The sequence below is a fragment of the Musca autumnalis genome, unplaced genomic scaffold (genome assembly GCF_047663935.1).
Source record: "Musca autumnalis isolate F117 unplaced genomic scaffold, ASM4766393v1 scaffold_3, whole genome shotgun sequence".
Taxonomy (NCBI): domain Eukaryota; kingdom Metazoa; phylum Arthropoda; class Insecta; order Diptera; family Muscidae; genus Musca; species Musca autumnalis.
In genome coordinates this window covers 167,426,712-167,452,947 of record NW_027411866.1, presented here as the reverse complement: position 1 = coordinate 167,452,947, position 26,236 = coordinate 167,426,712, and the positions used below count along the sequence as shown (strand labels likewise).

The 26,236-nt window shown below is 36.3% G+C and overlaps 1 protein-coding gene across 3 annotated transcripts in view; it reads right to left on the bottom strand.

Moving 5' to 3' along the window:
- LOC141396596 (GTPase-activating Rap/Ran-GAP domain-like protein 3) overlaps nucleotides 1-26,236 on the bottom strand; it is a 559,487-nt gene that overhangs the window by 90,198 nt on the left and 443,053 nt on the right. For all 3 annotated transcript variants that reach the window (XM_073972169.1, XM_073972170.1, XM_073972171.1), the window contains 2 exons: nucleotides 16,272-16,353; nucleotides 4,198-4,316 (listed from right to left, as the gene is read on the bottom strand). In XM_073972169.1, coding sequence (XP_073828270.1) covers nucleotides 4,198-4,316; nucleotides 16,272-16,353 — 201 coding nt within the window. The remainder of the gene's footprint in view (nucleotides 1-4,197; nucleotides 4,317-16,271; nucleotides 16,354-26,236) is intronic.

The window sequence follows — 26,236 nt, the reverse complement described above, 5'->3', positions numbered from 1 at the left end:
AGAATTGTATATTTTTTTCACTTGTCTGTTGTTTTCCTTTCCTAATTTCCTTTGCTCATACTTGTTGTTATTACAATTATATATTTTATTGATTTTTCACAAAAACGCATTTTAAACGCACCGCCAAAATTATTTTACCCCAAACAATTAAGAAAATTAAAAAATAAGAATATGCTTTGTTGGGCTATCAGTTTTCAATATAAACAATGCTTCTTCTTATTAAGGTAAAAGTATCAATTGTTGACAACCTGTTGACAATGTGTTGACGTTGTCACCATAATAGTAGACAAAGTGGTGACATGTCGACACATGTCCCCATGCTTCCTACAGGGTATATACACTTTCACCCACACACACATTCAAGCAAAGCTACCTTAAAATGTTACTTTTATGTGAACGCATCCGTATCCGTCTCTGAAGGAAAAGGACTGCCCCAGATAGAGCACGGCCGGGGCCAGAAGTTAGCGAACTTTGGAAAAGATGGAACCAGATGGGTGGATTGTTACAACATCGATCTTCTCCTTATGGTACCTCTCCCTCAAAAGTTCAACATTGTGTTCAAGATTCCTTTGCTTCTGATTTTGGTCCCGTTTACATTGTTATTATGTTTTTAGTGGAAATCTTGGCTTCCTGACATAGTGGTCCAAAAGCTCTAAATTATGCGGCGCCCAACTAAAATGACAGATTGGCGCGATATTTATCGAAAATAAATGACTCCCAAAATAGGATCCACTTCCAAAATGGACTATGTCAATCCATTCCTTCAGGTATCTCCTCGGCAATACTTTTGAGTTCTAATCCAAATATATATATTTTTCGGCAAGTTCATACTTCCAAAAAGGGCGATAAAATCTGACGGCTCTCTCATACATAATTATACATACTAAATCAATGAGTCAAAATATATTTGGAACTAGCTGAACCCGGTGCGCTTTGCTGCCCCGACTACGATAAAATATAATGGAATGCCATAATTATATTAACGTTTTTAATATTTTAACGAATAAATATAGGAGATATGAAGGCGCTATATACCTATTCAGGGTTGTTATGGAGCTACTATGGTATTTTTGTATGTTTCAGGATGTAACACTCCTCCGAAAGCCTTTCCGCCTATAAGTGTTCCTAATGATTTAGAAATATTATAATAAAACATAAATCTTAAGAAGTCTCTCAAAGATATGATACTTAATAGCTGCAGCCTTGGTCAATTCCTTCCCAACTATAAGTACTTGTGTAAATAATGATGACTTCTACTGACTGCTAAGTCTTCAACATTTCATTGAAATTGAACATACGTAACAAAAACATGAAATCGACCGAAAATATATATGGGAGCTATATTCCTATATGAACCGATCTCGATATAATTTGTCAAATTTATTTTTAGACCAAATCCCGTTTCACATTCCAAATTTCATAGAAATTGAACATACTTAGCGTGTTTTGTGCATAAAATACAGAAAATCAGCCGAAAATATATATGGGACCTATATTCAAATCTGAACCGATTTCGATATTATTTGTCTCATTTATTCCCAGAACGAATTCCGTCTCGCTTTCCAAATTTCAGTGAAATTGGACATATATATTGTGTACAAATCTGAACCGGTCTCGATATATTTTGGCACATTTATTTTTGGAACATATTCCGTCAGACATCCCAAATTTCAGCGAAATTGGACATATATAGCGTGTTTGGTGCATCAAATGTGGAAAATCGGCCGAAAATATATATGGAAGCTACATCCAAATCTGAACCGATTTCGATATAATTTGGCACATGTATTTTTAGACCAAGTTCAGTCACACGTTCCAAATTGTATTAAATTTGGATATAAATAGGATATAAATAGTTTGGTGCCTCAAATACATGAAATCGGCAGAAAATACATATAGGCGCTATATCTAAATCTGAACCGATTTCGATATAAATTGGCACATATATTTCTAGGCCAATATCCATCACACGTTCTAAATTTCGGCGTAATTGGAGATATATAGCGTGTTTGGGGCATAAAATAAGGAAATCGGTCGAAAATATATGTATATGGGAGCTATATCCAAATCTGAATCAATCTCGATATAATTTGGCACATTTATTTCTAGAACAAATTCCGTCAGACATTCAAAATTTCAGCGAAATTGGATATATATAGCGTGTTCGGTGCATAAAATAAGGAAGTCGGCCGAAAATATATGTGTATGGGAGCTATATCCAAATCTGAACCAATTTTGATATAATTTGGCACGTTTATTTTTCAGACCAAGTTCCGTCGCACATTCCAAATTTCATTGAAATTGGGCATAAATAGCATGTTTGGTGCATAAAATAAGGAAATCGGCCGAAAATATATGTATGTGGGAGCTATATCCAAATCTCAACCGATTTGAATATAATTTGGTAAATATATTTCTACACCAAATTCCGTCACATATACAAAATTTGCATACAAAATCTAAATTTTTTGGAGGTACCTCCGGTCCAGATAAACGCGAAATTTTACAAAATTATATAGCCTATTTTCATTCCAGGCCATGTAGCAATGTACCCTAAAAATTTCAGTAAGATCTGTTCAGCGGTTTTCGAGTCTATAAGGCACAAACAAACAAACGTACAAACAAATTTCAATTTTATATATATAGATAGTAGTAAATTTATTTCCCTAAATTCGATTTTAATTTTCCATTTGATTGTTGTGTTTATTTGTTGTAATGAAATTATGGACCTTGGGTATACCGCCGCAGAGCAGGCCATATTGTGCTGATGAATTATCGATGTTCTACAGCACCGTTTATTTAAGTTAAAAGAAGTTCTAGAACATAAATTGATCTTTTCTGAATTGCAATTTAATTAAAACACCATTTACCATTTTCTTTCATGCAAGAGCACGTCTTCTTTTATGTTTTTATTTGTTTATATTTATACGTACGCTATATATTTAAGCGCCCGAGCTTTTGTCTGAATAATCAAATTCAAATTTCTTGGTTAAATTTCAATTTGTAGAGATGTGTTGGTATGTTGTTGTTTTTGTTTGAAAATGAGTTCAAAGCACTGTACATGGAAGAACAATCCATTTGAATCTCATTTTAAAAGGGTTTGGGAGACATTTTTTATAAAATAACATTTTTCCATCGCGAACTAACAAAGAAGGTCTATAGACTTGACAAAGAACATTTTCATTTCAGTGGGTGGATTTCTAGCAATGCGTATGTGGTTAGTACTGTTGACATTTCATACATAATAGGCATCCTAAACGTCTGTCTTTTGTACATTAACTTTTCACATGGGAATTACAATGGCTTGAAGTTCACCACAATGATTGACATAATAATGTTTGTGTTTCTGAAATATTAAATAAAGGATATGTTGGTAAACTTCTTTGACAATTCACCAAATAAGATATTGACCCTCTTGTGAAAGTATTGACAGGGTTGAATAGGGATTGTGTTAAACAGGGTGGATGTTGTTTGATATTTAAGGGGGCGTATTATTTTGGGGAAAAATAAGTAACCTGATTTACCTTTGTGGAAATATTGTCCCAATAGAACAAGATTCTCAATAATACATTAAGGGCCATTATTATATGTGTTCTTTTACTATCTGATGGATTTCAAAACGCAAAATAAACCAATTTGGAGGCATTAAAAATATAATTTTTACATGGAAAGTTAATGTTAAGAAGCTCCTCTTTGAAATTCAATCATCACTTTTAACTTTAAGTTATCCGGAACGATATAAATCTGTTTGGTAAATCCAAACTATAACAAAAGAAGACTTATAATAACGGGGGTATGACATTACAGAGAAGCCTATTCCATCCATGAAACTTAAACATTTAATTCAGTCCAATATTTTTCTTTGATTTCGCATCCCAATATTTATTTTTTGTGATAGACATTTTCCAAGATGTGCTTCTTGTAATTTACCCTTCTATGAAATTTCGCTCTAACCATCTTTAATTCATCTTCTAGCAGATACTCGTATATTGGATATTTTCTTTGTGAAAATATTTTGAAAGCATTCGCAAAAGTTTTGATATGTGCCAAATGAATTTGTTTTTGTTTCATTCTCATGCTACGTGCCGGTTGTGTTAAATTATTTGTTGTTTTTTTTTTCTTCTTCATCGTCTTCTTCTTCTAACCAGATGCCACTGCTGGTGATTTTTTCATTACCTTGAATTCTTTTAGACTTACCTGTTTGCGAAATAGTATTGCTCTATACATGGGAGCTCCTTGATTGCCCGAGTCCTGTGAAACAACCGATAAAAAGTATGGACTTTTTTCAGCATCAATGCCAACATAGTTTTGATGTACTGCAGGGAAAATGAAACAGAAGGCAGAAAAGAAAAGACAATTTGTGAAATAAATGTTGAGAAATGTGGAGCAATATAAAGAAAGAAATCTACTGCTGCTGTGAAATGATGCAATGCAATTCATTTTACAAAAATTTCTTTAGAAATACGTGTATAAAATTAAATGATGTATTATTTAAAGCTAAATTTAGCAAAATGTGTTATTATTTCGCTTAACCGTAGGATTAAAATTTTCTCTTGTTTAGACAAATACTTTTACATGCTGTTAATTGAGAACGTTATGATGATCGATTATGGGAGATATCACCCTAGTCAAAGCAGAGCGTTCGCCAATAAAAGAAATTTAAAAATTGGATTAAATCATCGGATTAACAATTTTTCAAAAAAGGGCATCAAATATTACTTTTTGAGTTTTTGCTATAATCATTTATATTTCTGTCGGCAAAATCGACTGTTCTTTAAACGCCTGTGTACTAGGGTGATGACTTTTATATAACCTTGTTCCTCTGTATCATATTTCGATAAAAAAAACCTCACAAACAAAATGATTTAAAAAATCATTTCAAAGTGGATTGCTCGGCAGGTTTTTGTAAACTTAATAAAAACTAATCAAAATATGATACAGATGATACAGGGATACGATGTTGTAAGAAAACTAATCACCATAGTGTAAATACTCGTACTGTCGTTGAAGAGTTGTGTCCTGCATTGTATGCCTGATATTAGGTCGCTTTTGGAAGGCAATAACCGTCTGATGCAAGCGGATTTTAATGATCATCATCATTTAATGACAGCACTACTTTTTCCCATGATGAGAAGCAGTTTCCCAGTTTACCAATTGAGCATTGATTCCGGAAACTGCACAGTACTGAAATGACATTACAGAACAGGTCGAACGACTGAAGAGTCATGGTGTCTCTTGACCTATCGAAGGCCTTCAATAGTGTCTACCATATCAAGATTTCCTTTCAGGCGTGTTTGAAACGTTGAGTAGGAAATAAGAAGTCGAAGACTCGTGGAGTGAAACAGGGAGCTTGCCAACGCGGTTATTCTTTTTAACAATTTTTTGGAGTTAACAAAAGAGCACAGAAACATGACTGACGGCTTTCCTTTACTAAGAAGTTTTCGGTCAGAGGAAAGAATTTTCTCAATGGTGGAAATGAGAACTATTCAGCTTTTAATTTTTTGGAGCTAGAGGACGACAACCAACAGATTTATGTGCAAAAGTATCCCCGACAAAATCGTAAAGATATGTGATAGCGTGTATAGTTGAGATGTCCAAATTCCTCATCAAAATAAAAATCATTACCAAATAATGTGTTTAAAGAGTACTTTTTGGTAGTCGTAACTACACACAAAACCACCTACTAACCTAAGTCTATAGTTGGGAAGGGGCCGACTATGTGATACCCTACACCACTACACCTGTGCCAAAGTTTTCACCCACCCTGACTTAGAGCTAACTGAACCAAAATAACAAGTAAAAAAGTGTCAGTCGGTTTTGCCGACAGATATATACCCTCAGCCAATGTGAAGTGAAACTTACACCTACGGACAGATCGAATGTATTTAAGGTCTCTTCTGAATTTTGTGGCCCTTTTTGAACATTTGAACTTACAGACAAAAATGTGGATTAGGATTAAAGTTGTACTTGAAGGAATGGACCGACATAGTCCATTATGAAGGTGGATCTTATTTTGGGAGTCATATCTGTTCGATAGATATCGCACGCACTAGTCATTTCAGTGGGTCATCGTATAACATTTGGACCAGTATGCCAGGAAGCATGAATTTGTGCACGGAAAACATAATATCGCTGTAAACCGGACCACAACCAATAGCATCGGTATACATTTCCAAAGGATCTGCGAACAGAACCTAAACTGCACATAAACAAAAATGTTGAAGTTAAACTAAATTTGGACAAAATATTACAAGATTAAAAATTTGGACCAAATTGGTTACCCTGCACGATGGGGCAGGTTGTTGAGGCAAACAGTAATTTTTTCAAGTCAGTGATTGAAATCAAATAGTAACGGAATTATATTCTTAACACTTTCAAACCTCCAAAACCAAAAAATTACAATCTGGCAACGGCCCCCGGCGACATGCCAAGCTGCCAAAGATGTCATAATTTTCATTCCGTTTATTTCTGACATTCAGTCGTAATTAAACAATTTAAGTATTTGGCGCCAAAACCTGATCTGTTGATATTATGTATTTTTTTAAAAATGGAAAATACGGGAAATGATGTGTAAATTAAGATTATTATTAAAAATGTAATATTAGATGTAGTCAATAATTTGTTGTGTCGGTAAGTAATGTTTTTTGATGTAGTGTGTGGTATCGTCCATGTGTTGTTTGGAGTATAACTTTCGGCATCGGGGTGTATTCTCGTAAAAATATGTATGTATCTGGTGAAACGTGACATTGCCGGCTACCAGATTTTGAAAAGAAATTTTGCGTATACTTGCGAATAAAAAAATTATCAATTTCCAGATTTCGTAAAACCTAAAAATTTGGATATTTTTAATTTTTGGTTAGAAAATCAGCGAAAACCTAAACACGTTATAGACTGGATTTCTGCGAAATTTAATCGAGGTGTCAAAGAAAACTTCGTAACGGGAGATAAAACACAAGTTTTTAACATTTGTACACGCCTTAACCAAAAATGGATTAAAAATTGGAGGTCAACAAATCGTGTATTACAATTTAAAACGTTATAGTTAGCAAGCGACACAGTATTTACGCTAGAACAAGGTAGTGATACAATGGAGAGAGGGCGCCCTATTGTGGATTATAGTGAAGGAAGAAAACTTGCCTCGGAAGTCTCCTGTGAACACTGCAACAATACCAAGCTCTTGATTCATGCCGCCTCTGTTTCGGCTCTTTTGTCAAGAGAAAAATATGTAAACTATGTTCTCAAGGAAGTTCGGTATCAACCAAATAAAATGAGAAAACAAATAACTTCGACAGAGAAAATTTATGAACAATATATCCGAATCTGAACAGATTTCACAATTATGTCTCAATAATGTTTTCTAGACCAAATTCCGTCAGACACTTTAAATTTCATCACAATTGGACATAGATAGCGTGATTGCTGCACGAAATACCTAAAATCGGGTGAAAATATATGTGGGAGCTATATCCAAATCTGAACCGATTTCGATATAATTTGGCAAACATATTTCTAGACCGAATCCTGTCACACGTTTCAAATTTCATCGAAATTGGACAGAAATTGCGTGTTTGTTGCACCAAATACCTCAAATCCGGCGAAAATATATATGGGAGCTATATCCAAATCTGAACCGATTTCAAAATAACTTGCCAAACTTATTTCCAGTCTGAATTCCGCCACATATTCCAAATATCATCATAATTGGACAGAATTTTCGTGCTTGGTCCATTAATTACTCAAAATCGGGCGGACATATATATGAGACCTATATCTATATATAAACCGATATCAACCAAATTTGGCAGATTAGTTTCGAGGTCGATTATAAATATCTGCACGAAATTTTGAAGGTCTAGCTTGCCCCTGTGATTTTTCAAAATCCTGTCATCGGCCCGTGTTAAAGAAAGTGTACCGTGCATGCCGTTTCAGTGACATAGGGATTTTAACAACTTTCGGGCTATTTTATCAAAAAGTCTTTACTTGCCCCTGAAAAAACTTGTTCTATCGTAAATGGGGTCAGCGAATGCAATTTGCTTCAACAAAAATCAACGTGATTCGAGAGCATATCTTAAAGTGAACTTATCCGAAATTTTGTGTGTGACGTACCCGAAGGAGTGCATAAATATAGTCCATATTCGAAATTGATCTTATATCTGGTAGATATATTAGTATGTGTAAAGTACGGAGCAAATCGGTCACTTCCTTCAAGAGTTATCGTGCGCACAATTTTTCCGAACATTTTTGAACTTTTTTGGCGAGGTACCTGAAGGAGTGGACCGATATGGCTTATCTTCGAACTTAAACTATGCTTGCACAAAATATTACGAATGACACATTTTAGACCCAATCGGCAGATCCGTCCGAGAGTTATCTTGCGCTCCAACCACTACACACGGTGTCATAGGAGGTTTTTACACCTTTCAGGCTATTTTCTCATGAAGTATGGACTTGCCCCTGAATAAACTTGTACCGCCGCATTGGGGCAGTGAATGCAAGTTGATACAACAAAAATCAAAGCGATTCGAGAGAAGCTCCTAAACTGAACTTTTCCGAAATTTTGTGAGGAAGGCACCCGAAGCAGTGGGCCGATTGAGTCCATATTAGAACCTCATCTAAGTCTGGTAGAAATTTCACGATATGCAAAGTATGGACCACATCGGTTACTGCCTTCAAGAGTTATCGTGCGCACATATTTTCCGAACATATTCGATGGTACCGGAAGGAGTGGACCTATATAACCCATCATCGAATTTAAACTAAGTTTGGATAAAATATTACGATAGTCCAAATTGTCTGAAACACATTTCGTCCAAACATACTTGGGGTCTAAGACCATTATTTCGATGAGGCATTTTTATTTGCCCGTATGAAAGTGTATATACCCTCGTTAGCATAAATGCTGGGGGTATAAATAATAATTTTATAGTTGACCAAAGTCGACAATGTGCTGATTGAAAGGTTTGCAGAAGAGACGCTAAGGTATTTGTCTTTTTCTATATCTCTAGTATTTGAGCACTTTTGGTAAGGCAATTCAGATCAATGAAATGTAACCAACAAAGCTCGGATATTCGCCATTACAATTCAAGTAATTATTGTAAAGGTGATCTTTTCTTCCCCCATTGATAGGATTTGCTTTTGGAAGTTTTTTTTTTTTTTTGCCAATTCTGACTCCTGAGTATTATCAGCCGATCACACTGTGTAACATTCTTCAGCTAATCTTGAAGTACAGACCCAAACGACAAAATCCCTAGTTGGGTTTTGTTGTGTCGGATCCACCTTGGATTTGATAGCCCTATCTAAACATGGCTAAATATTGACTTTTTGAAGCAATTCGGGACCGTATCTCTGAAACCAATGCGAATCTTCTTCTAACCTCTGAAGCAAATTTGTAGATAAGGACAAGAATAAAATATTTTGTGAAATGCTGAACTCGAAAAACTACATTTATTGCCTTAAATTTTAAAATATATCTAAAATTTCCATAATTGGTATACATTTCGCACCATATCTCCAAAACTGTAAAATTTTTCTTAACGTTTTCTTTACAAAAATATTCGCTGGAATGTCATTGTTGTAAAATGCCTATATCACGTTGTTTTCAGCATATTTTCAACGACATTTTAATAAATATGTCAATAATGTGGTGAAATCCGAAATGCGAGAATAAACTGTTGGTGTAAACTGTTTTTGAAATACGTGTTTTGAAAGATATGATGCAAAATACCGCTGAAACAACACTGAGTAAGCATTTTAGAGTTTCAGAATGTTCTGAAGAATTGCTGAGAACTTTATTTGGAAGATTTTTGCAAAAGGTTAGTTGGTTCAACTCCCAATAGTTTAGCTGATACTGAACAGGATTTCAACAATTATGTAAAATGTATATTTTATCAATTTTGATGCCCAAGATGGAGTTTTTCTTATATGGTCTGTTTAAAAGATAAGTTATACTAGTTTAGGGCTACAATATTGCCAAAAACAGCAAAGCCAAATTCCTAATCGTTTCTGCGATTAAGGCCCGATAAATCCAAAAAACTGTAGTTTTAACCCGGTTTAGATGAGGCCATAAAATCCGAACTGTATCTGACAGGACAAACCCCTACTAGAATTTTTGTAGTCTTAATATGTACTTTCAAAAAAATTAACACCCGTGTGATTACAAAAAAATTAAAAAATGCGATGTATTACGGACTATTGCGATATTTTCATTGTTTGATCACCTACGACAACCTACTACCTAGTTTTCTACTTTCATTGTCAAATTTTAGTTTTGGAAGGTCACCAGCCAAGCCTCATCGACATCCAAAATGTCGTTACGACCCTATCAAAATTGCGACCTGTAGCGTGACTACAAAAAATGAAAAAATCTGATGTAATACCGACTATTACGATATCTCTATTGTTTGACCATCGTTGTGAAGGTGGAATTTTTTTGCCATTGACAGCATTAACATTTGGAATTACCCTCCTATTAGATATTCGTCATTACAATTTAAATCCCTAAAATGAAGACTTGGGTTGGATCAGCGACTATTGTGATATCTCCGTTGTTCGACCATCTACGCCAACCAACTTTGCATCAATGTAATATTTTATACTTCCATTAACAGGGTTTGCTTTTGGAATACCCCTACTAGAAGCGAATACTTTCACATAAGAATTAAACGTTGTATTTTTGCCCATTACGACCCCTGAATGTTATCCGACATCTTCAAATTCAATAGTCCTCTTCCCGTCTGGGACCCCTATCAACACTCAAAATTTCGATCCGATCAAAACCTCTATTTGTAGCGTGATTAAAAAAGATGGAAAAATGGGATGCATTACTGACTATTGCGATATTTCCGTTATTTAGGTAGTCAAATACCAACAAACCTACTTTGCGTGATTACAAGGATGAGATTTTTTAATTTCATAGTCAGGCTTTACTATACTCTTAAAAGAAGCGGAGATATTCACAGTAGAATAAAACCATGACTTTTTCTCAAAATAAGTTTTTTGCTCATTCCGACCCCTGAATATGATCCGACCATCACCAAAATGAATAGGGTTCTTCCCCTCCAGGACCCCCATCAACCATCGTGCCGATCTGATCAAAATTGCGACCTGTAGCGCCACCTACGCCAACCTACTTTGCATCATTGTAAAGATGGAATTTTGTACTTTCATAGTCAGGCTTTGCTTTTGGAAAGTATCTAACCAAAGATGTGATATTCGTCATTATAATTAAAATCGCAAAAATGAAAAGTTTGGTTTTATTTGCGACAATTGTGATATCTTCGTTGGTTGACCAATTACAACAACCTACTTCACATCGTGTGGTATACCCCTTATAGAAGCTGAGATATTCGCGGAAAAAAGGTTGACTTTTTCTCCAAATAAGTTTTTATCCCATTCCGACCCCTTAGTATTATCTGACCATCACCAAATTCCCCTCCGGGACACCTATCAACACCTAAAATTTGGTGACGATCCGATCAAAATTGAGACTTGTAGCGTGACACACATAGCCAGATCGACTCAGCTCGAGACATTCAATTTGGTATATATGTATAAGTATGTTATTATTTGTGGCCAAAACCAACATAGTGGTTTAGGGTGTAACAAGGGCATGTCGCATTGAATAACAAGTTATTCTATAACCACTAAAATAACTAGTTATTCTATGTCCACTGGAAGTTGAAAAATAAGCTAAAGACGTATGTTCTTGTACAAACTACACTGTACAACAAAATCTAACTTTTTTTTTAAAATTACGAGAAACCCCACACAGATTATGAAAGAGGACCGAAAAAAAGAAGACACGTGTATTGGCGTTTTTAAAGTTTACGTCGGGAAGTAACCTAAATAGGCGTGGCAAATTCCGCCCATTTCTACATGTTTTAAAATATTCGACATCAGATTCCTTGGAATCCATTCATTTTAGGTATAAAGTGTCTTTGGCAATATTACTGACAACAATGCGGGGTATCTTTTTATGAAAAAATTAACCCTCATCCGAGTCACTAAAGGGGTCTTTTTGGTCCCTTTTTTCAAAAACATTTAAAAACTCCTTTAAAATGTGATCGTATCAGATCAAAATATTCTACAAAATTATTTGTCATAAATTTTTACTATAGGTCGCCGAATACACCAAAACTCTAAATCGTACTTAAACGCCAGAAATCTGCCAAAAGTAAAATCACATTTTAGGGTTAATGTTGTACTTAATCTGAATTTATTAAGTTTTGTCCCACAAAACTTCATTCTATATAGAAGACGTCAAAGATAAAAATAATCTCCATCAAATTTCAATATTAGTCGCCGAATAAATTAAATATGTATTTGCAATATATATCAAGAAAATATATACATCAAGTTTGCCAACAAAGCACCCAAATATTTTTTTAATAAATTTGTTCTGTTCTTTTTCGACTTGATGCATGAAAGTAACATGAAATTTAGTTCTAGACGAAAGGTGTTAAAAGAAGAAATATTCTAAACAAAATTTCATTGTAAGTCCTAGAACAAACTAGATATATAAGTTAAATACTTTGTTAATAAAATGACGTTACAAAAGAAGATATTATGGGTAGAAATTATTTGTTAAACTTTTAGACTCTTAATTAAAATTTATTCCATACTGAGTCAAAATCTCCTAAAATACATATTTTTTTGGGTTGTGTCAAAAGAAGAAATGTTCCAAAACAAATTTCATTATGAGTCTCTGAACAAAAGAAATTTGTAGCTATAATATTTAACATCTCCAGAAGCTTTCGTTTTTATATATGATTTAGGACCATATTCTACCGTTTTTATTCACTTTTCCGTTATCTGCGGTCACAAAATATATTTTATTGATGGTCTTTGATAAGAAATTCTTTCAGAAGATTATGTGTGCTCGATCCAAACAATTTTTGAAATATCTGTGGTGAATATATATAGGGAAAATATTGATAACCCAGATCGGACTACGAAAAATGACGTATTTTAGTATTATATACTAAAATAACGTCATCAGAATAAGTCGTAGGTTCCTGATATTGTATGTGAAAATGCGGGATAGTATACGGCTATTGTCCAGTGAATATATATCTGACATACGAGTCCTAACATCCAATGTTTTGGCATGGTCCTAAATACTCTAATGATGGCTGTTACTCCTGCTCTGATAAAATTGACAGAATTAACCCTTGAAATCGAAGTAACTAGCCATATCCTAACTAAATTTGTTATGATCATTTATGCTACACACAAGTATGTCAGTTCCTAGGGATAATTCAGTCAATTTTATCAGAGCAGGAGTAACAGCCATCATTAGAGTATTTAGGACCAACCATAAATGTTAAGTCTCGTATGTCTGAAATATATTCACTGGACAATATCCGTATACTATCCCCGCATTTTCACATACAATATCACGAACCTATGACTTATCCTGATGACGTTATTTTAGTTTATAGTACTAAAATACGTCATTTTCATAGTCCGATCTGGGTTATAAATATTTTCGCTATATATATTCACCATAGATATTCCAAAAACAGTTTGGATCGAGCACACATAATTTTCTGAAAGAATTTCTTATCAAACACCATCAATAAAATATATTTTGTGACCGCAGATAACGGAAATGTGAATAAAAACGGTAGAATATGGTCCTAAATCATACATAAAATGACTCAGTATGGAATAAATTTTAATTAAGAGTCTAAAAGTTTAACAAATAATTTCTACCTATAATATCTTCTTTTGTAACGTCATTTTATTAACAAAGTATTTAACTTAGATATCTAGTTTGTTGCTGGACTTACAATGAAATTTTGTGTAGAATATTTCTTCTTTTAACACCTTTCGTCTAGAACTAAATTTCATGTTACTTTCATGCATCAACTCGAAAAAAGAACAGAACAAATTTATTCAAAAAATATTTGGGTGTTTTGTTGGCAAACTTGATGTATATATTTTATTGATATATATTGTAAATACATATTTCACTTCTTCGGCGACTTATATTGAAATTTGATGGAGAATATTTTTGTCTTTGACGTTTTCTATCTAGAGTGAAGTTTTGTAGGACAAAACTTAATAAACTCACATAAAGTACAACATTAACCCTAAATCGTGATTTTACTTTTGGCAGATTCCAGGCGTTTATGTACGATTTAGAGTTTTGGTGTATTCGGTGACCTATAGTAAAATTTTATGGCAAATAATTTTTTAGAATATTTTGATCTGATACGATCCTATTTTAAAGGAGTTGTTATATGTTTTTGAAAAAAGGGACCAAAAAGACCCCTTTAGTGACTCGGATGAGGTTTAAATTTTTTCATAAAAAGATACCCCGCATTGTTGTGAGTAATATTGCCAAAGAAATGGGCGGAACTTACCACGCCTATTTAGGTTACTTCCCGACGTAAACTTTCAAAACACCGATACACGTGTCTTCTTTTTTTCGGTCCTCTTTCATTATCTGGCCGAATTATCTTGTAATTATTTTTTGTGTTGTACAGTGTTTTTGTACATCATTTAGTAATGGTTGCGCTAATAGGGAACTTCATGTTATATTGGAAAATATTTTAATCAGCCAGTTTTCCAGCAGCAACATTTTCTATTTCATTGTTAGATAGGTTCACTAGCGCTCATAATATTTTAGTAGCATCTTTAAGTGTTTAGAGCCATAAATATTAATGTTGTTGTAATAAAAATATGAAAGTACTTAGCACTTAAGTGACAACACTTTCCACAGCTGAATGTTTACTGATAATAAAGGACATGATACGAGTACACAAAAAGATGTACTCAGCAAGTGGTAAACAGATAAGTAATATGTGCGCTTACTTTAAGGCATTATAATTAGTTACACTAAGCATTATAATACAACTTAGCTCTTAAGATTGATTTTTACATCAATAACATTAGAACTGAATATTATTTCCTGAATGAACTGAATGTTATTTCCTCGCCTATACAGTTATATATTTAGAACAGTTGAGGTGGAATTTGTTTTAAATTTCAACACACTTCATATTTTTATATTTTGGTTGCTGCTGGATTTGATCATGCAAACTTCTGATTTATGGCTGAACACACTGCGCACTGTGCCACGCGTACGAACATTAAGGTTTCTTTAAAGGCTTACATATGCACCACCAACTGTTCTTTATTTTGTTAACAAAAAAATTGACTGCGGTTGGCGAGGGTTGAACGCACAACACAAGGATTTGTAGTCATACACACGCTCTGAGCCACCATACTCATTACTAATGGGTACTTTACACGATATGTTTTTTACATATGAGTTGTCACTTCTCCCATACATAATGTATATGCAAAGTGACAGCTCATATGTAAAAAACATATCGTGTAAAGTACCCATAACTAAGTAGTTTTACATTTATACATTACTTTGTAATGGTCTGCATAATGACAAACGAATCCGAATTTGCTGCGTATCTACACCACCACCAAGCTACTTCTATTTTTAGTCATATATGACAGGGGAACTGGATTACGCGGGTCGTTAAGCCTGTTATTCTCTGCGGTATATTTAAATATGTATACAAATTTGTATGCCTCTCCTTTGTCTCAAGGTTCTACCAATTTTGGTGCTTATCGGCGTAAACTCTGATCTTCAGAGCGGTGTCAAAGGTAGGCGAAGATTCTGTTTGATTTATATATTTCACACGGTCAAAACTTCACATCATCAATATAAACAGTAGGTGTCTATTCCAATTGGATATGCCAAATTCTATTTAAAATCTTTGACAAAGAATCAGTATTTACGGCCTGAAGTTTGATTTCAGTTGATAAAAGACGGACGAGCAATCTGAACCAAACTACTTAGTTAGGCCAACAGAAATAGCTACCAAAAAGTACACAACAAACCAATTATTTGGCTTTGGGATTTTTGTGGAATGCTTTACCCTCTCATTGTTCCTACGAAGCATATTCCTGCTTTGATTGCTTCGGACACTTTCTTTCATCATTGTTTAGATCCTATATTCTCTTGATAAAATACAAATAAATACGATGCCAAAATAGAAGGCCTTTTTTATTAAATCCTATATAATGGTCACTACCAAGAATATTCCATACACATATACATACGTATACATACAAATATGCACGTAGGTGGACGGACACACGCTCATGTGTCTATTGTATAGAGTATCCCATTCTTTGATGAATAAAACATTGTAAGCAACAAAAAATCCATTTCAGTTTTCTCTCTCTTTATTTTCGCACAGTCACTCTCTAATATCTATTGACAATTTTAAATTTGATTTACTTACATTTGCCCAAAAAATATTTGAAATACCAACGTGTCTGATGTTCTGGATTTTCCAATATTGGTGTACTTGGCGAGCCGAAAACCTGTAAACACACAAAAAAAAACACAAATAAAATAATAGCATGTTAAAATTTTCATGATGAAAAATAAAAAAAAAATACAATCGTTTTTATTTATGGGGATACTATTTCAGGGTATACGATATGGTTAGGGTGTTTTATTTTTCAATTGAGCTCTGAGGAACCTTTTTCCCTGTTTGATGTCAACTATAATCAATCAAATGTCAAAATACTTTAAATGTACATTAGGTTAAATCGTTAAGTCTGCGTACACACATATACACATGTATACACACATACATATACTTGTTTTGTTTTTCCATTGAATACGGATGTGATGTATGTATTTGTGGAAAATAAAAATAATGCCGCAGCCAGACAAGACAAGTGAATAAAAACATTATTTGTTCATATGAAATTGAAAGCTGTATTTTATTTGTATTAGAAATTTATATGGTATAAGCATACGACAAAATTAATGTTATTATTTTTAAATCACATATTCACATATGGTATGGTTTTTTGTGTTTATCTCGTATAAGGCACAACATTGCATTAAATGTTATCCTGAGGCGTTGCTAAATTGCGTTTGTTTTCATTTCAATTTGTGTGATATTCTGCTAAGATATTTAGGAGGTGGTCTTTGATTAATTTTGTTTAGGTTTATCGTGGAACCATTTATACACTTTATTGAATAACATAAAACTTCTAGAGATTATTACAGTGTATTATAAGGTTTTACCACAGATAAACATATGAATTTTCAAAGCCAAAAATGAGCGTGCGATCATCTTTATGATTATATTTAGGGACTCTGTATTTATTTTTTAAATACCTTCAGAACAAGGCAAAATCGTATATATATCTACAAAACTTACTTATATAATAAACTATACAATTAGCAATTTAGCATTAAGCAAGTAAAAAGTCGTTAAGTTCGGCCGCGCCGAACTTTATATACCCTCCACCATAAAATTGTAATTAAAATGGAATAATTAGGGTCCTTTCACAATTTTAGGTGGAACAACTTTTCGACAATGGATAGACTCCTACTGCCTCCCACTATTGCTTAAATTACACTGTGAACACAAATGTTGGGGCAGAGATAATTCCTTTTGGAGATGAAAGCCCTTGGTGTGTATAATAAAAACCTCGAAGGAAAGATGCGCCGTGAGTCGAACTTCCGCGTTATGGCGTGATGAAGTTTTTGCAAGAGACCCTGTAAGCCATCATGAATTAGCATTATATCTTTGATTGTTGTTTCTGCAGAGCACTTAAGCAACAGTGAACAAAGATATAACGCTAATTCCTGATGGCCCACAGGGTCTCTAACAAAAATTTCATCACGCCATAACGCGGAAGTTCGACTCACGGCGGATCTGTCCTTCGGGGTTCATAATATACTCACCAAGGCCTTTCTTCCCCAAGAGGAATTTTCCGTGCCCCAGACTTTCACCTCCATTTTGTTGCACAGTGTTTTCTAATCTAAAAAAAATGCGTTCAGCTAAAATTCTCAAAATACTGAAAATCGGGAGGTGCCGTTATATGGTGGCTATACCAAAACATGGGGCTATGTTGACGATGTTTGGTGGAGATGTTTCATGACCACTGAGAACCTCAAATGGCAAATTACAGCTAGTTCGGTTAAAAATTGTAGCTAAAATTCTCAAAATACCGAAAATCGGGAGGTACCGTTATATGGGGGCTATACCAAAACATGGACCTATGTTGACGATGTTTGGTGGAGATGTTTCATGACCACTGAGAACCTCAAATGGCAAATTACAGCTAGTTCGGTTAAAAATTGTAGCTAAAATTCTCAAAATACCGAAAATCGGGAGGTACCGATATATGGGGGCTATACCAAAACATAGACCTATGTTGACGATGTTTCTTGGAGATGTTTCATGACCACTGAGAACCTCAAATGTCAAATTTCAGATAGTTCGGTTAGAAATTGTGGCTCAAATTCTCAAAATACCGAAAATCTGGAGGTACCGTTATATGGGGGCTATACCAAAACATGGACCAATGTTGACGATGTTTGGTGGAGATATTTCATGACCACTGAGAACCTCAAATGTCAAATTGCAGATAGTTCGGTTACAAATTGTGGCTAAAATTCTCACAATACCGAAAATCGGGAGGTACCGTTATATGGGGGCTATACCAAAACATGGACCTATGTCCATATCCTTTGGGATATAAGTTTGTTGGTCACTAGGAACCTTATGTGCCAAATTATAGCTAATTCGGTCTGCAAATGTGGCGAAGAACGTCAAAATACCCCAAATCCGGAGGTACCGTTATATGGGGGCTATACCAAAGGGTGGACCGATATAGGCCATCTTCGAACTTGATCTGCCTATGGAAAAAAGACCCTAGGGTGCAAAATTTCAGCACTCTATCTCAATTATTGCGGACTCTAGAGTGATTACAACAGACGGACGGACAGACGGACATGGCTAGATCGTCTTAGAATTTTATCCTGATCAAGAATATATATACTTTATAGGGTCGCAAATGATTAGTTCGATGTGTTACAAACGGAATGACAAACTTAATATACCCTCCATACTATGGTGGAGGGTATAAAAAACAAAACAGCGTAATATATATTTTTGTAACAGTATCTTATTACATTTCTTTCGAGTTGACCTATTGTATCTGCTAATTGCAGGTATTTTAAAATATTTATGAATTTCCTTATCTATTTCTGTTTCAACACAATTTACCACTAGTAAATGCACTTTCTGTTTTATTACTTACTTACTTAGCTGACCCATTACAGAACATTTGTTCTATAGGCCGAACTAAGAAGAGATCTCCATTCCTCTCTATTTGTTGCTTTGCACTCTGGAATACCGCGCCTTGTCATCTCATCATCCACTTGTTTGCGCCATCTATTCCTTGGCCTGCCAATTCTGCGTGCACCGCCATGTGGCATGTATTCATACGCCTTTTTAGCGGGTTCATCATCGCTCATTCTTATGATATGGCCTAGCCAACGCAATCGCTGCATCTCGATACGTTTAACAATATTGATGTCGTTGTATAGCAGATACAGCTCGTGGTTCATGCGACGTCGATATTCACCGTCAACGCAGATTGGTCCGTAGATCTTTCGAAGAATTTTTCTCTCAAACACACCAAGCACTGCCATGTCTGCTTGCGCAAGTACCCAGGCTTCGGAGCCATACATCAGCACGGGTAGTATCAGTGTTTTGTAGAGCGTTATTTTTGTTTGACGAGATGTGGCTTTGTTTTTAAACTGCTTACTTAATCCAAAGTAGCATCTGTTGGCCAATACAATTCTTCTTTTTATTTCACAACTGATGTCGTTTGTTGTGTTGACGGAGGTGCCGAGGTAGACGAAGTCTTTTACTACCTCAATATTATAGGAACCAACTTCCACAGTCGGTCCGAGCTCAATGGACGCATTGCGCGTCGACACCATCAACTTGGTCTTCTCACCGTTTACCGCCAGACCCACTTTAGCAGATTCTCCTTCGACCTTTATAAAGGTATCAGTTACTTCTTTTACTGATCGACCCATGATGTCTATATCATCAGCATAAGCAAGTAACATGTGACTATTGGTGTAGATTGTGCCACTTCTTTTGACGTTTGCCTCTCGTATAACCTTTTCTAGCAGGATGTTGTAGAGGTCACACGAAAGGTTGTCTCCTTGTCTGAAACCTCTTTTGGTACCAAACTCTTCGGAGAGGTTCTTTCCTATTTTAACTAAGGACCTCGTGTCAGTTAAAGTCATTTTACAAAGCCGGATGAGCTTTGCGGGAATAACAAATTCAGACATGGCTTGGAATACCTTTGAGCGCAGCGGACTGTCGAAGGCTGCTTTATAATCGACAAAAAGGTGGTAGGTGTCGATCTGCATCTCTTGGGTCTTCTCCAGGATTTGCCGCAGGGTAAATATCTGGTCAATGGTTGACTTGCCAGGTCTAAAGCCGCATTGGTATGGTCCAATTATCTCGTTGACCATAGGCTTTAGTCGTTCGCACAATATCCCTGACACGATCTTGTAGGCAATAGGGAGTAGACTTATGCCCCTATAGTTAGAGCATACAGTCTTATCTCCCTTCTTGTGGACGGGGCACAGGATACTCAGGTTCCAATCGTCGGGTACTCGTTCTTCCTGCCAGATGGTGCTAACTAGCTGATGAATACACCTTATCAGCGTGTCGCCTCCGGTTTTGAACAGCTCGGCTGGCAAGCCATCGGCCCCTGCTGCCTTATTATTCTTCAGCCGATTTATTGCTGTCTTTACCTCATCTTGGCTGGGCGGTATACATTTAATACCATCTTCTGGGATTGGGACTGTGGTATCTTCGTCGTCTTCGCTGCAATTGGATACCAACAGATTTGAAAAATGTTCTTTCCATATCCTGAGTACACTATCTGTATCAGTTACCAAATTACCTTGCTGGTCTCTACAGGAGGATGTGCCTGTACCAAAGCCATCAGTTTGATGCTTGACTCTTTGGTAGAATTTTCGGACTTCATTCTGGCTCCTGTACATCTCGATTTTTTCACACTCCCGCTTTTCCATCTCTCTCTTTTTCCTGCGGAAAAGACGTTTCTCCTCTCTCCTTTTCTCCCTGTATCTCTCTCGTGCGCTACGCGTTGCTACGGATTGTAAAGTAGCCTTATATGCCGCATTTTTCTCTTCGGTGGCAGCACGACACTCCTCATCATACCATGGATTCCTTGGTGGAAGTCTCTGGTATCCAAGTATGGATTTTGCGGCTGTTTGCATGGAGTGGGCAATGCTTTGCCATTGCGCTGATATGTTATCGGGATGAGGAGGGCTTTGATTAAGCAATTGGGCTAGTTGAGTGGAATATGCTGTGGCTATCTGTTGTGATTGCAGCTTACCGATGTCTAACTTTCGTGTTGTGTCTGTTCGTACTTTGTTTGCTACGTTTAAGCGGGTGCGTACCTTTGCTGCAACAAGGTAGTGGTCCGAATCAATGTTTGCGCCTCGGAACGATCGTACATCCAACACGCTCGATGAATGTCTTCCATCTATCACAACATGATCAATTTGGTTTCTTGTTTTCTGATCTGGAGACAGCCAGGTGCCCTTATGAATATCGAGATGATTAAATCTGGTACTGCTAACTACCATGTTTTTTGCAGCTGCAAAGTCTATCAGTCTCATACCATTGTCAGATGTTTCACTGTGGAGACTGAATTTCCCGACTGTTGGGCCAAAGATATTCTCCTTTCCAATTTTGGCATTAAAATCGCCTAGAATAATTTTAATGTCATGGGCAGGGCAACGGTCATATGTTTCTTCTAAGCGCTCGTAAAATATATCTTTGGTCTGTTCATCCTTTTCTTCAGTGGGAGCATGAGCGCAAATAAAGCTGATGTTGAAGAATTTAGCTTTTATTCGAATTGCAGCAAGTCTTTCATTCACTGGAGTGAAGCTGGATACAAGATGTTTTAGTCTCCGACTAACTACGAATCCACAACCAAACTCATGCTCTACGTCATGGCAGCTATAATACAGTGCGTCACCTTTAGGTGTTGTTGTGACGCCTTTCCCAATCCATCGTATTTCCTGTATGGCAGTAATATCGGTCTTGTACTTTTCAAGTACGTCTGCCAATGCGAAGACTGCACCTTCTCTATAAAGAGTGCGAACATTCCAGGTGCAGATTCGCAGATCATGGTCCTTAAAACGTTTGCGGGGTTCGTCAACTTTAGAGGGGTTTGTTTTTCTTTTCTTTCGTTTTTTCATAGTAGGCTGTTTTTTCTAGAGGTGGGTTACTAACCCGACGCCCAAACCCAAGTTTTTAACGTTCTTATGGGTGAACGCGCGGCACATGTTAGCTCACTACCTTTAACGGGTGTTAAAGGCAGTTCCCCAGGTGACACCACGGGGAGGTCAGTGTCCACTTGGGATGAAAGAGGGACCAAGATAAATCCTGGGCTTTGCCATGTTAAAACCGGTCAGGACCGTTCCTTGGTATCTTCCATCCCCTACGGCGATGGAAGATGGAAGATGGCGAGGCTAAATTCCACTTTCTATTAGGAGGTTTCGATGCTTTGTGTTAAATGCTTGGTACGTGTTATAAACCATTTTCTGTCAGATGTATCATATATGTATTTTTTCTCAGATGTGACGTAGGGGATGGAAGATACCAAATCAAATTGATCATGTTGTGATAGATGGAAGACATTCATCGAGCGTGTTGGATGTACGATCGTTCCCAGGCGCAAACATTGATTCGGACCACTACCTTGTTGCAGCAAAGGTACGCACCCGCTTAAACGTAGCAAACAAAGTACGAACAGACACAACACGAAAGTTAGACATCGGTAAGCTGCAATCACAACAGATAGCCACAGCATATTCCACTCAACTAGCCCAATTGCTTAATCAAAACACTCCTCATCCCGATAACATATCAGCGCAATGGCAAAGCATTGCCCACTCCGGGCAAACAGCCGTAAAATCCATACTTGGATACCAGAGACCTCCACCAAGGAATCCATGGTATGATCAGGAGTGTCGTGCTGCCACCGAAGAGAAAAATCCGGCATATAGGGCTACTTTACAATCTGTAGCAACTCGTAGTGCACGAGAGAGATACAGGGAGAAAAGGAGAGAGGAGAAACGTCTTTTCCGCAGGAAAAAGAGAGAGATGGAAAAGCGGGAGTGTGAAAAAATCGAGATGTACAGGAGCCAGAATGAAGTCCGAAAATTCTACCAAAGAGTCAAGCATCAAACTGATGGCTTTGGTACAGGCACATCCTCCTGTAGAGACCAGCAAGGTAATTTGGTAACTGATACAGATAGTGTACTCTGGATATGGAAAGAATATTTTTCAAATCCAATAGCAGGGAAGACGACGAAGATACCACAGTCCCAATCCCAGAAGATGGTATTGAATGTATACCGCCCAGCCAAGATGAGGTAAGGACAGCAATAAATAGGCTGAAGAATAATAAGGCAGCAGGGGCCGATGGCTTACCAGCCGAGCTGTTCAAAACCGGAGGCGACACGCTGATAAGGTGTATTCATCAGCTAGTTAGCACCATCTGGCAGGAAGAACGAGTACCCAACGATTGGAACTTGAGTATCCTGTGCCCCGTCCACAAGAAGGGAGATAAGACTGTATGCTCTAACTATAGGGGCATAAGTCTACTCCCTATTGCCTACAAGATCGTGTCAGGGATATTGTGCGAACGACTAAAGCCAATGGTCAACGAGATAATTGGACCATACCAATGCGGCTTTAGACCTGGCAAGTCCACCATTGACCAGATATTTACCCTGCAGCAAATCCTGGAGAAGACCCAAGAGATGCAGATCGACACCTATCACCTTTTTGTCGATTATAAAGCAGCCTTCGGCAGCCCGCTGCGTTCAAAGGTATTCCAAGCCATGTCTGAATTTGGTATCCCAGCAAAGCTCATCCGGCTTTGTGAAATGACTTTAACTGACACGAGGTCCTCAGTTAAAATAGGAAAGAACCTCTCCGAAGAGTTTGGTACCAAAAGAGGTTTCAGACAAGGAGACAGCCTTTCGTGTGATCTCTTCAACATCCTGCTGGAAAAGGTTATACTAGAGGCAAGCGTCAAAAGAAATGGCACAATTTACACCAATAGCCACATGTTCCTTGCTTATGCTGATGATATAGACATCATGGGCCGATCAGTAAAAGAAGTAACTGATACCTTTATAAAGGTCGAAGGAGAATCTGCTAAAGTGGGTCTGGCGGTAAACGGTGAGAAGACCAAGTTGATGGTGTCGACGCGCAATGCGTCCATTGAGCTCGGACCGACTGTGGAAGTTGGTTCCTATAATATTGAGGTAGTAAAAGACTTTGTCTACCTCGGCACCTCCGTAAACACAACAAACGACATCAGTTGTGAAATAAAAAGAAGAATTGTATTGGCTAACAGATGCTACTTTGGTTTAAGTAAGCAGTTTAAAAACAAAGCCACATCTCGTCAAACAAAAATAACGCTCTACAAAACACTGATACTACCCGTGCTGATGTTTGGCTCCGAAGCCTGGGTACTTGCGCAAGTAGATAAGGCAGTGCTTGGTGTGTTTGAGAGAAAAATTCTTCGAAAGATCTACGGACCAATCTGCGTTGACGGTGAATATCGACGTCGCATGAACCATGAACTGCATCTGCTATACAACGACATCAATATAGTTAAACGTATCGAGATGCAGCGATTGCGTTGGCTAGGCCATATCATAAGAATAAGCGATGATGAACCCGCTAAAAAGGCGTATAAATACGGACCGCTTGGCGGTGCACGCAGAATTGGCAGGCCAAGGAATAGATGGCGCAAACAAGTGGATGATGAGATGAAAAGGCGCGGTATTCCAGAGTGCGAAGCAACAAATAGAGAGGAATGGAGATCTTGTCTTAGTTCGGCCTATGGAACAAATGTTCTGTAATGGGCCAGCTAAGTAAGTAAGTATCATATATTTATTTTTTCAGTCAGAAGGAAAGAATTTTCAGCAGTTCATTCCAATTTGGTTTGACTATTATTATTGGCTCTGAAAGCAATAGGTTATTAATACTAATTATAAAATGTAGAACAATTTTTAGTGAATGCTGCCACAAAAAATATGTTTAACTCACTGACCAATACTTTAAAAATATTTTCTTTATTTCAATATTGAATACCATTTATTTAATATAGTAATTTGATAATTTGTCAAACTTTCAAATGAATCCTTGTCAGAGTCATTACATTGTCGGCTAAAGTTATCGCACAGTTTGAAACTTTTCAGTTCATGGAACATTAGTTTAGCATTCGATTTGAAATAATGTACATAATATACAGTTTTGCCTTCAGCATTCCACGCTGCGGCATTGTATTAAAGTAAACATGAATATGCAGACATTTTTATCAAAAAACAAACAATACACGAATGAATTATGATCAAAAAACTGAGGACAACCAAAAATGAAAAGTTTTCAAACTCCATATACATTAATATGTATACGTTTTTTCCATATCTTTGAACAATGGATATTTGTTTAAAAAAATCATTATTCATATGAGCTTAACTAAAATGTCATATAGTGGTAAAATGTACACATACACTGATGATACCTCAAATTTAAACAATAAAATGTTTGATATTAATAAAATATGTTGCTACATCATGGTAGTAATAAGCCGTTAGTAATGAATGACTGCTTTATTTGATCATAAATCACTTTAATAAGCCACAAAAAAAAAATTAAAAAGAGTATTTAGAAAAATAAATTAACAAGATATGAACATATTGAAATAAATTGTGCATGCTATGGTTACCGAAAGTCACCGCTCCTGCCGAAAAAGCAGAGTTATTAGTTTTTTAATGAAAATGGGTTATGGAGCGTGTAAGAATGGAGAAAACTGTTGTCATGAACAAACTTTAAAGTTTAGTTAAAAGCGAAAGGAACAACTGACACAACAAACCAGTGTTGGAAGACATACGAAACAAGTAAGAATGGCGTTAAGTTCGGCCGGGCCAAACTTGTTATATCCTCCACCACGAGTTGTATTGAAGTAAAATGACTAAATACAAAATTTCAGGAATTTCGGTCAAACAATGTGGCTAACCTTCTAAATACCGAAATTGGAGAAGTACCATTCTATGGGGGGCTATATCGAACATCGATCCATACCAGGGCTAGGCGATGTGAGCCACTTTTGTAATTGTGTGTGCAAACATTTTTCACACCAACAATAAAGAGAAAACGTTTGGTACTGAAATTAAAATTTTCAAAATATATACTGTACACATATCTAATTTTAATTTAAATAACTACGAATAATTTGTATATTATGAAACTTTAAAAAATGTTTATATTTTGAAGCAACCACAATAACAACGTATGTATGAATTGGCCATATCATA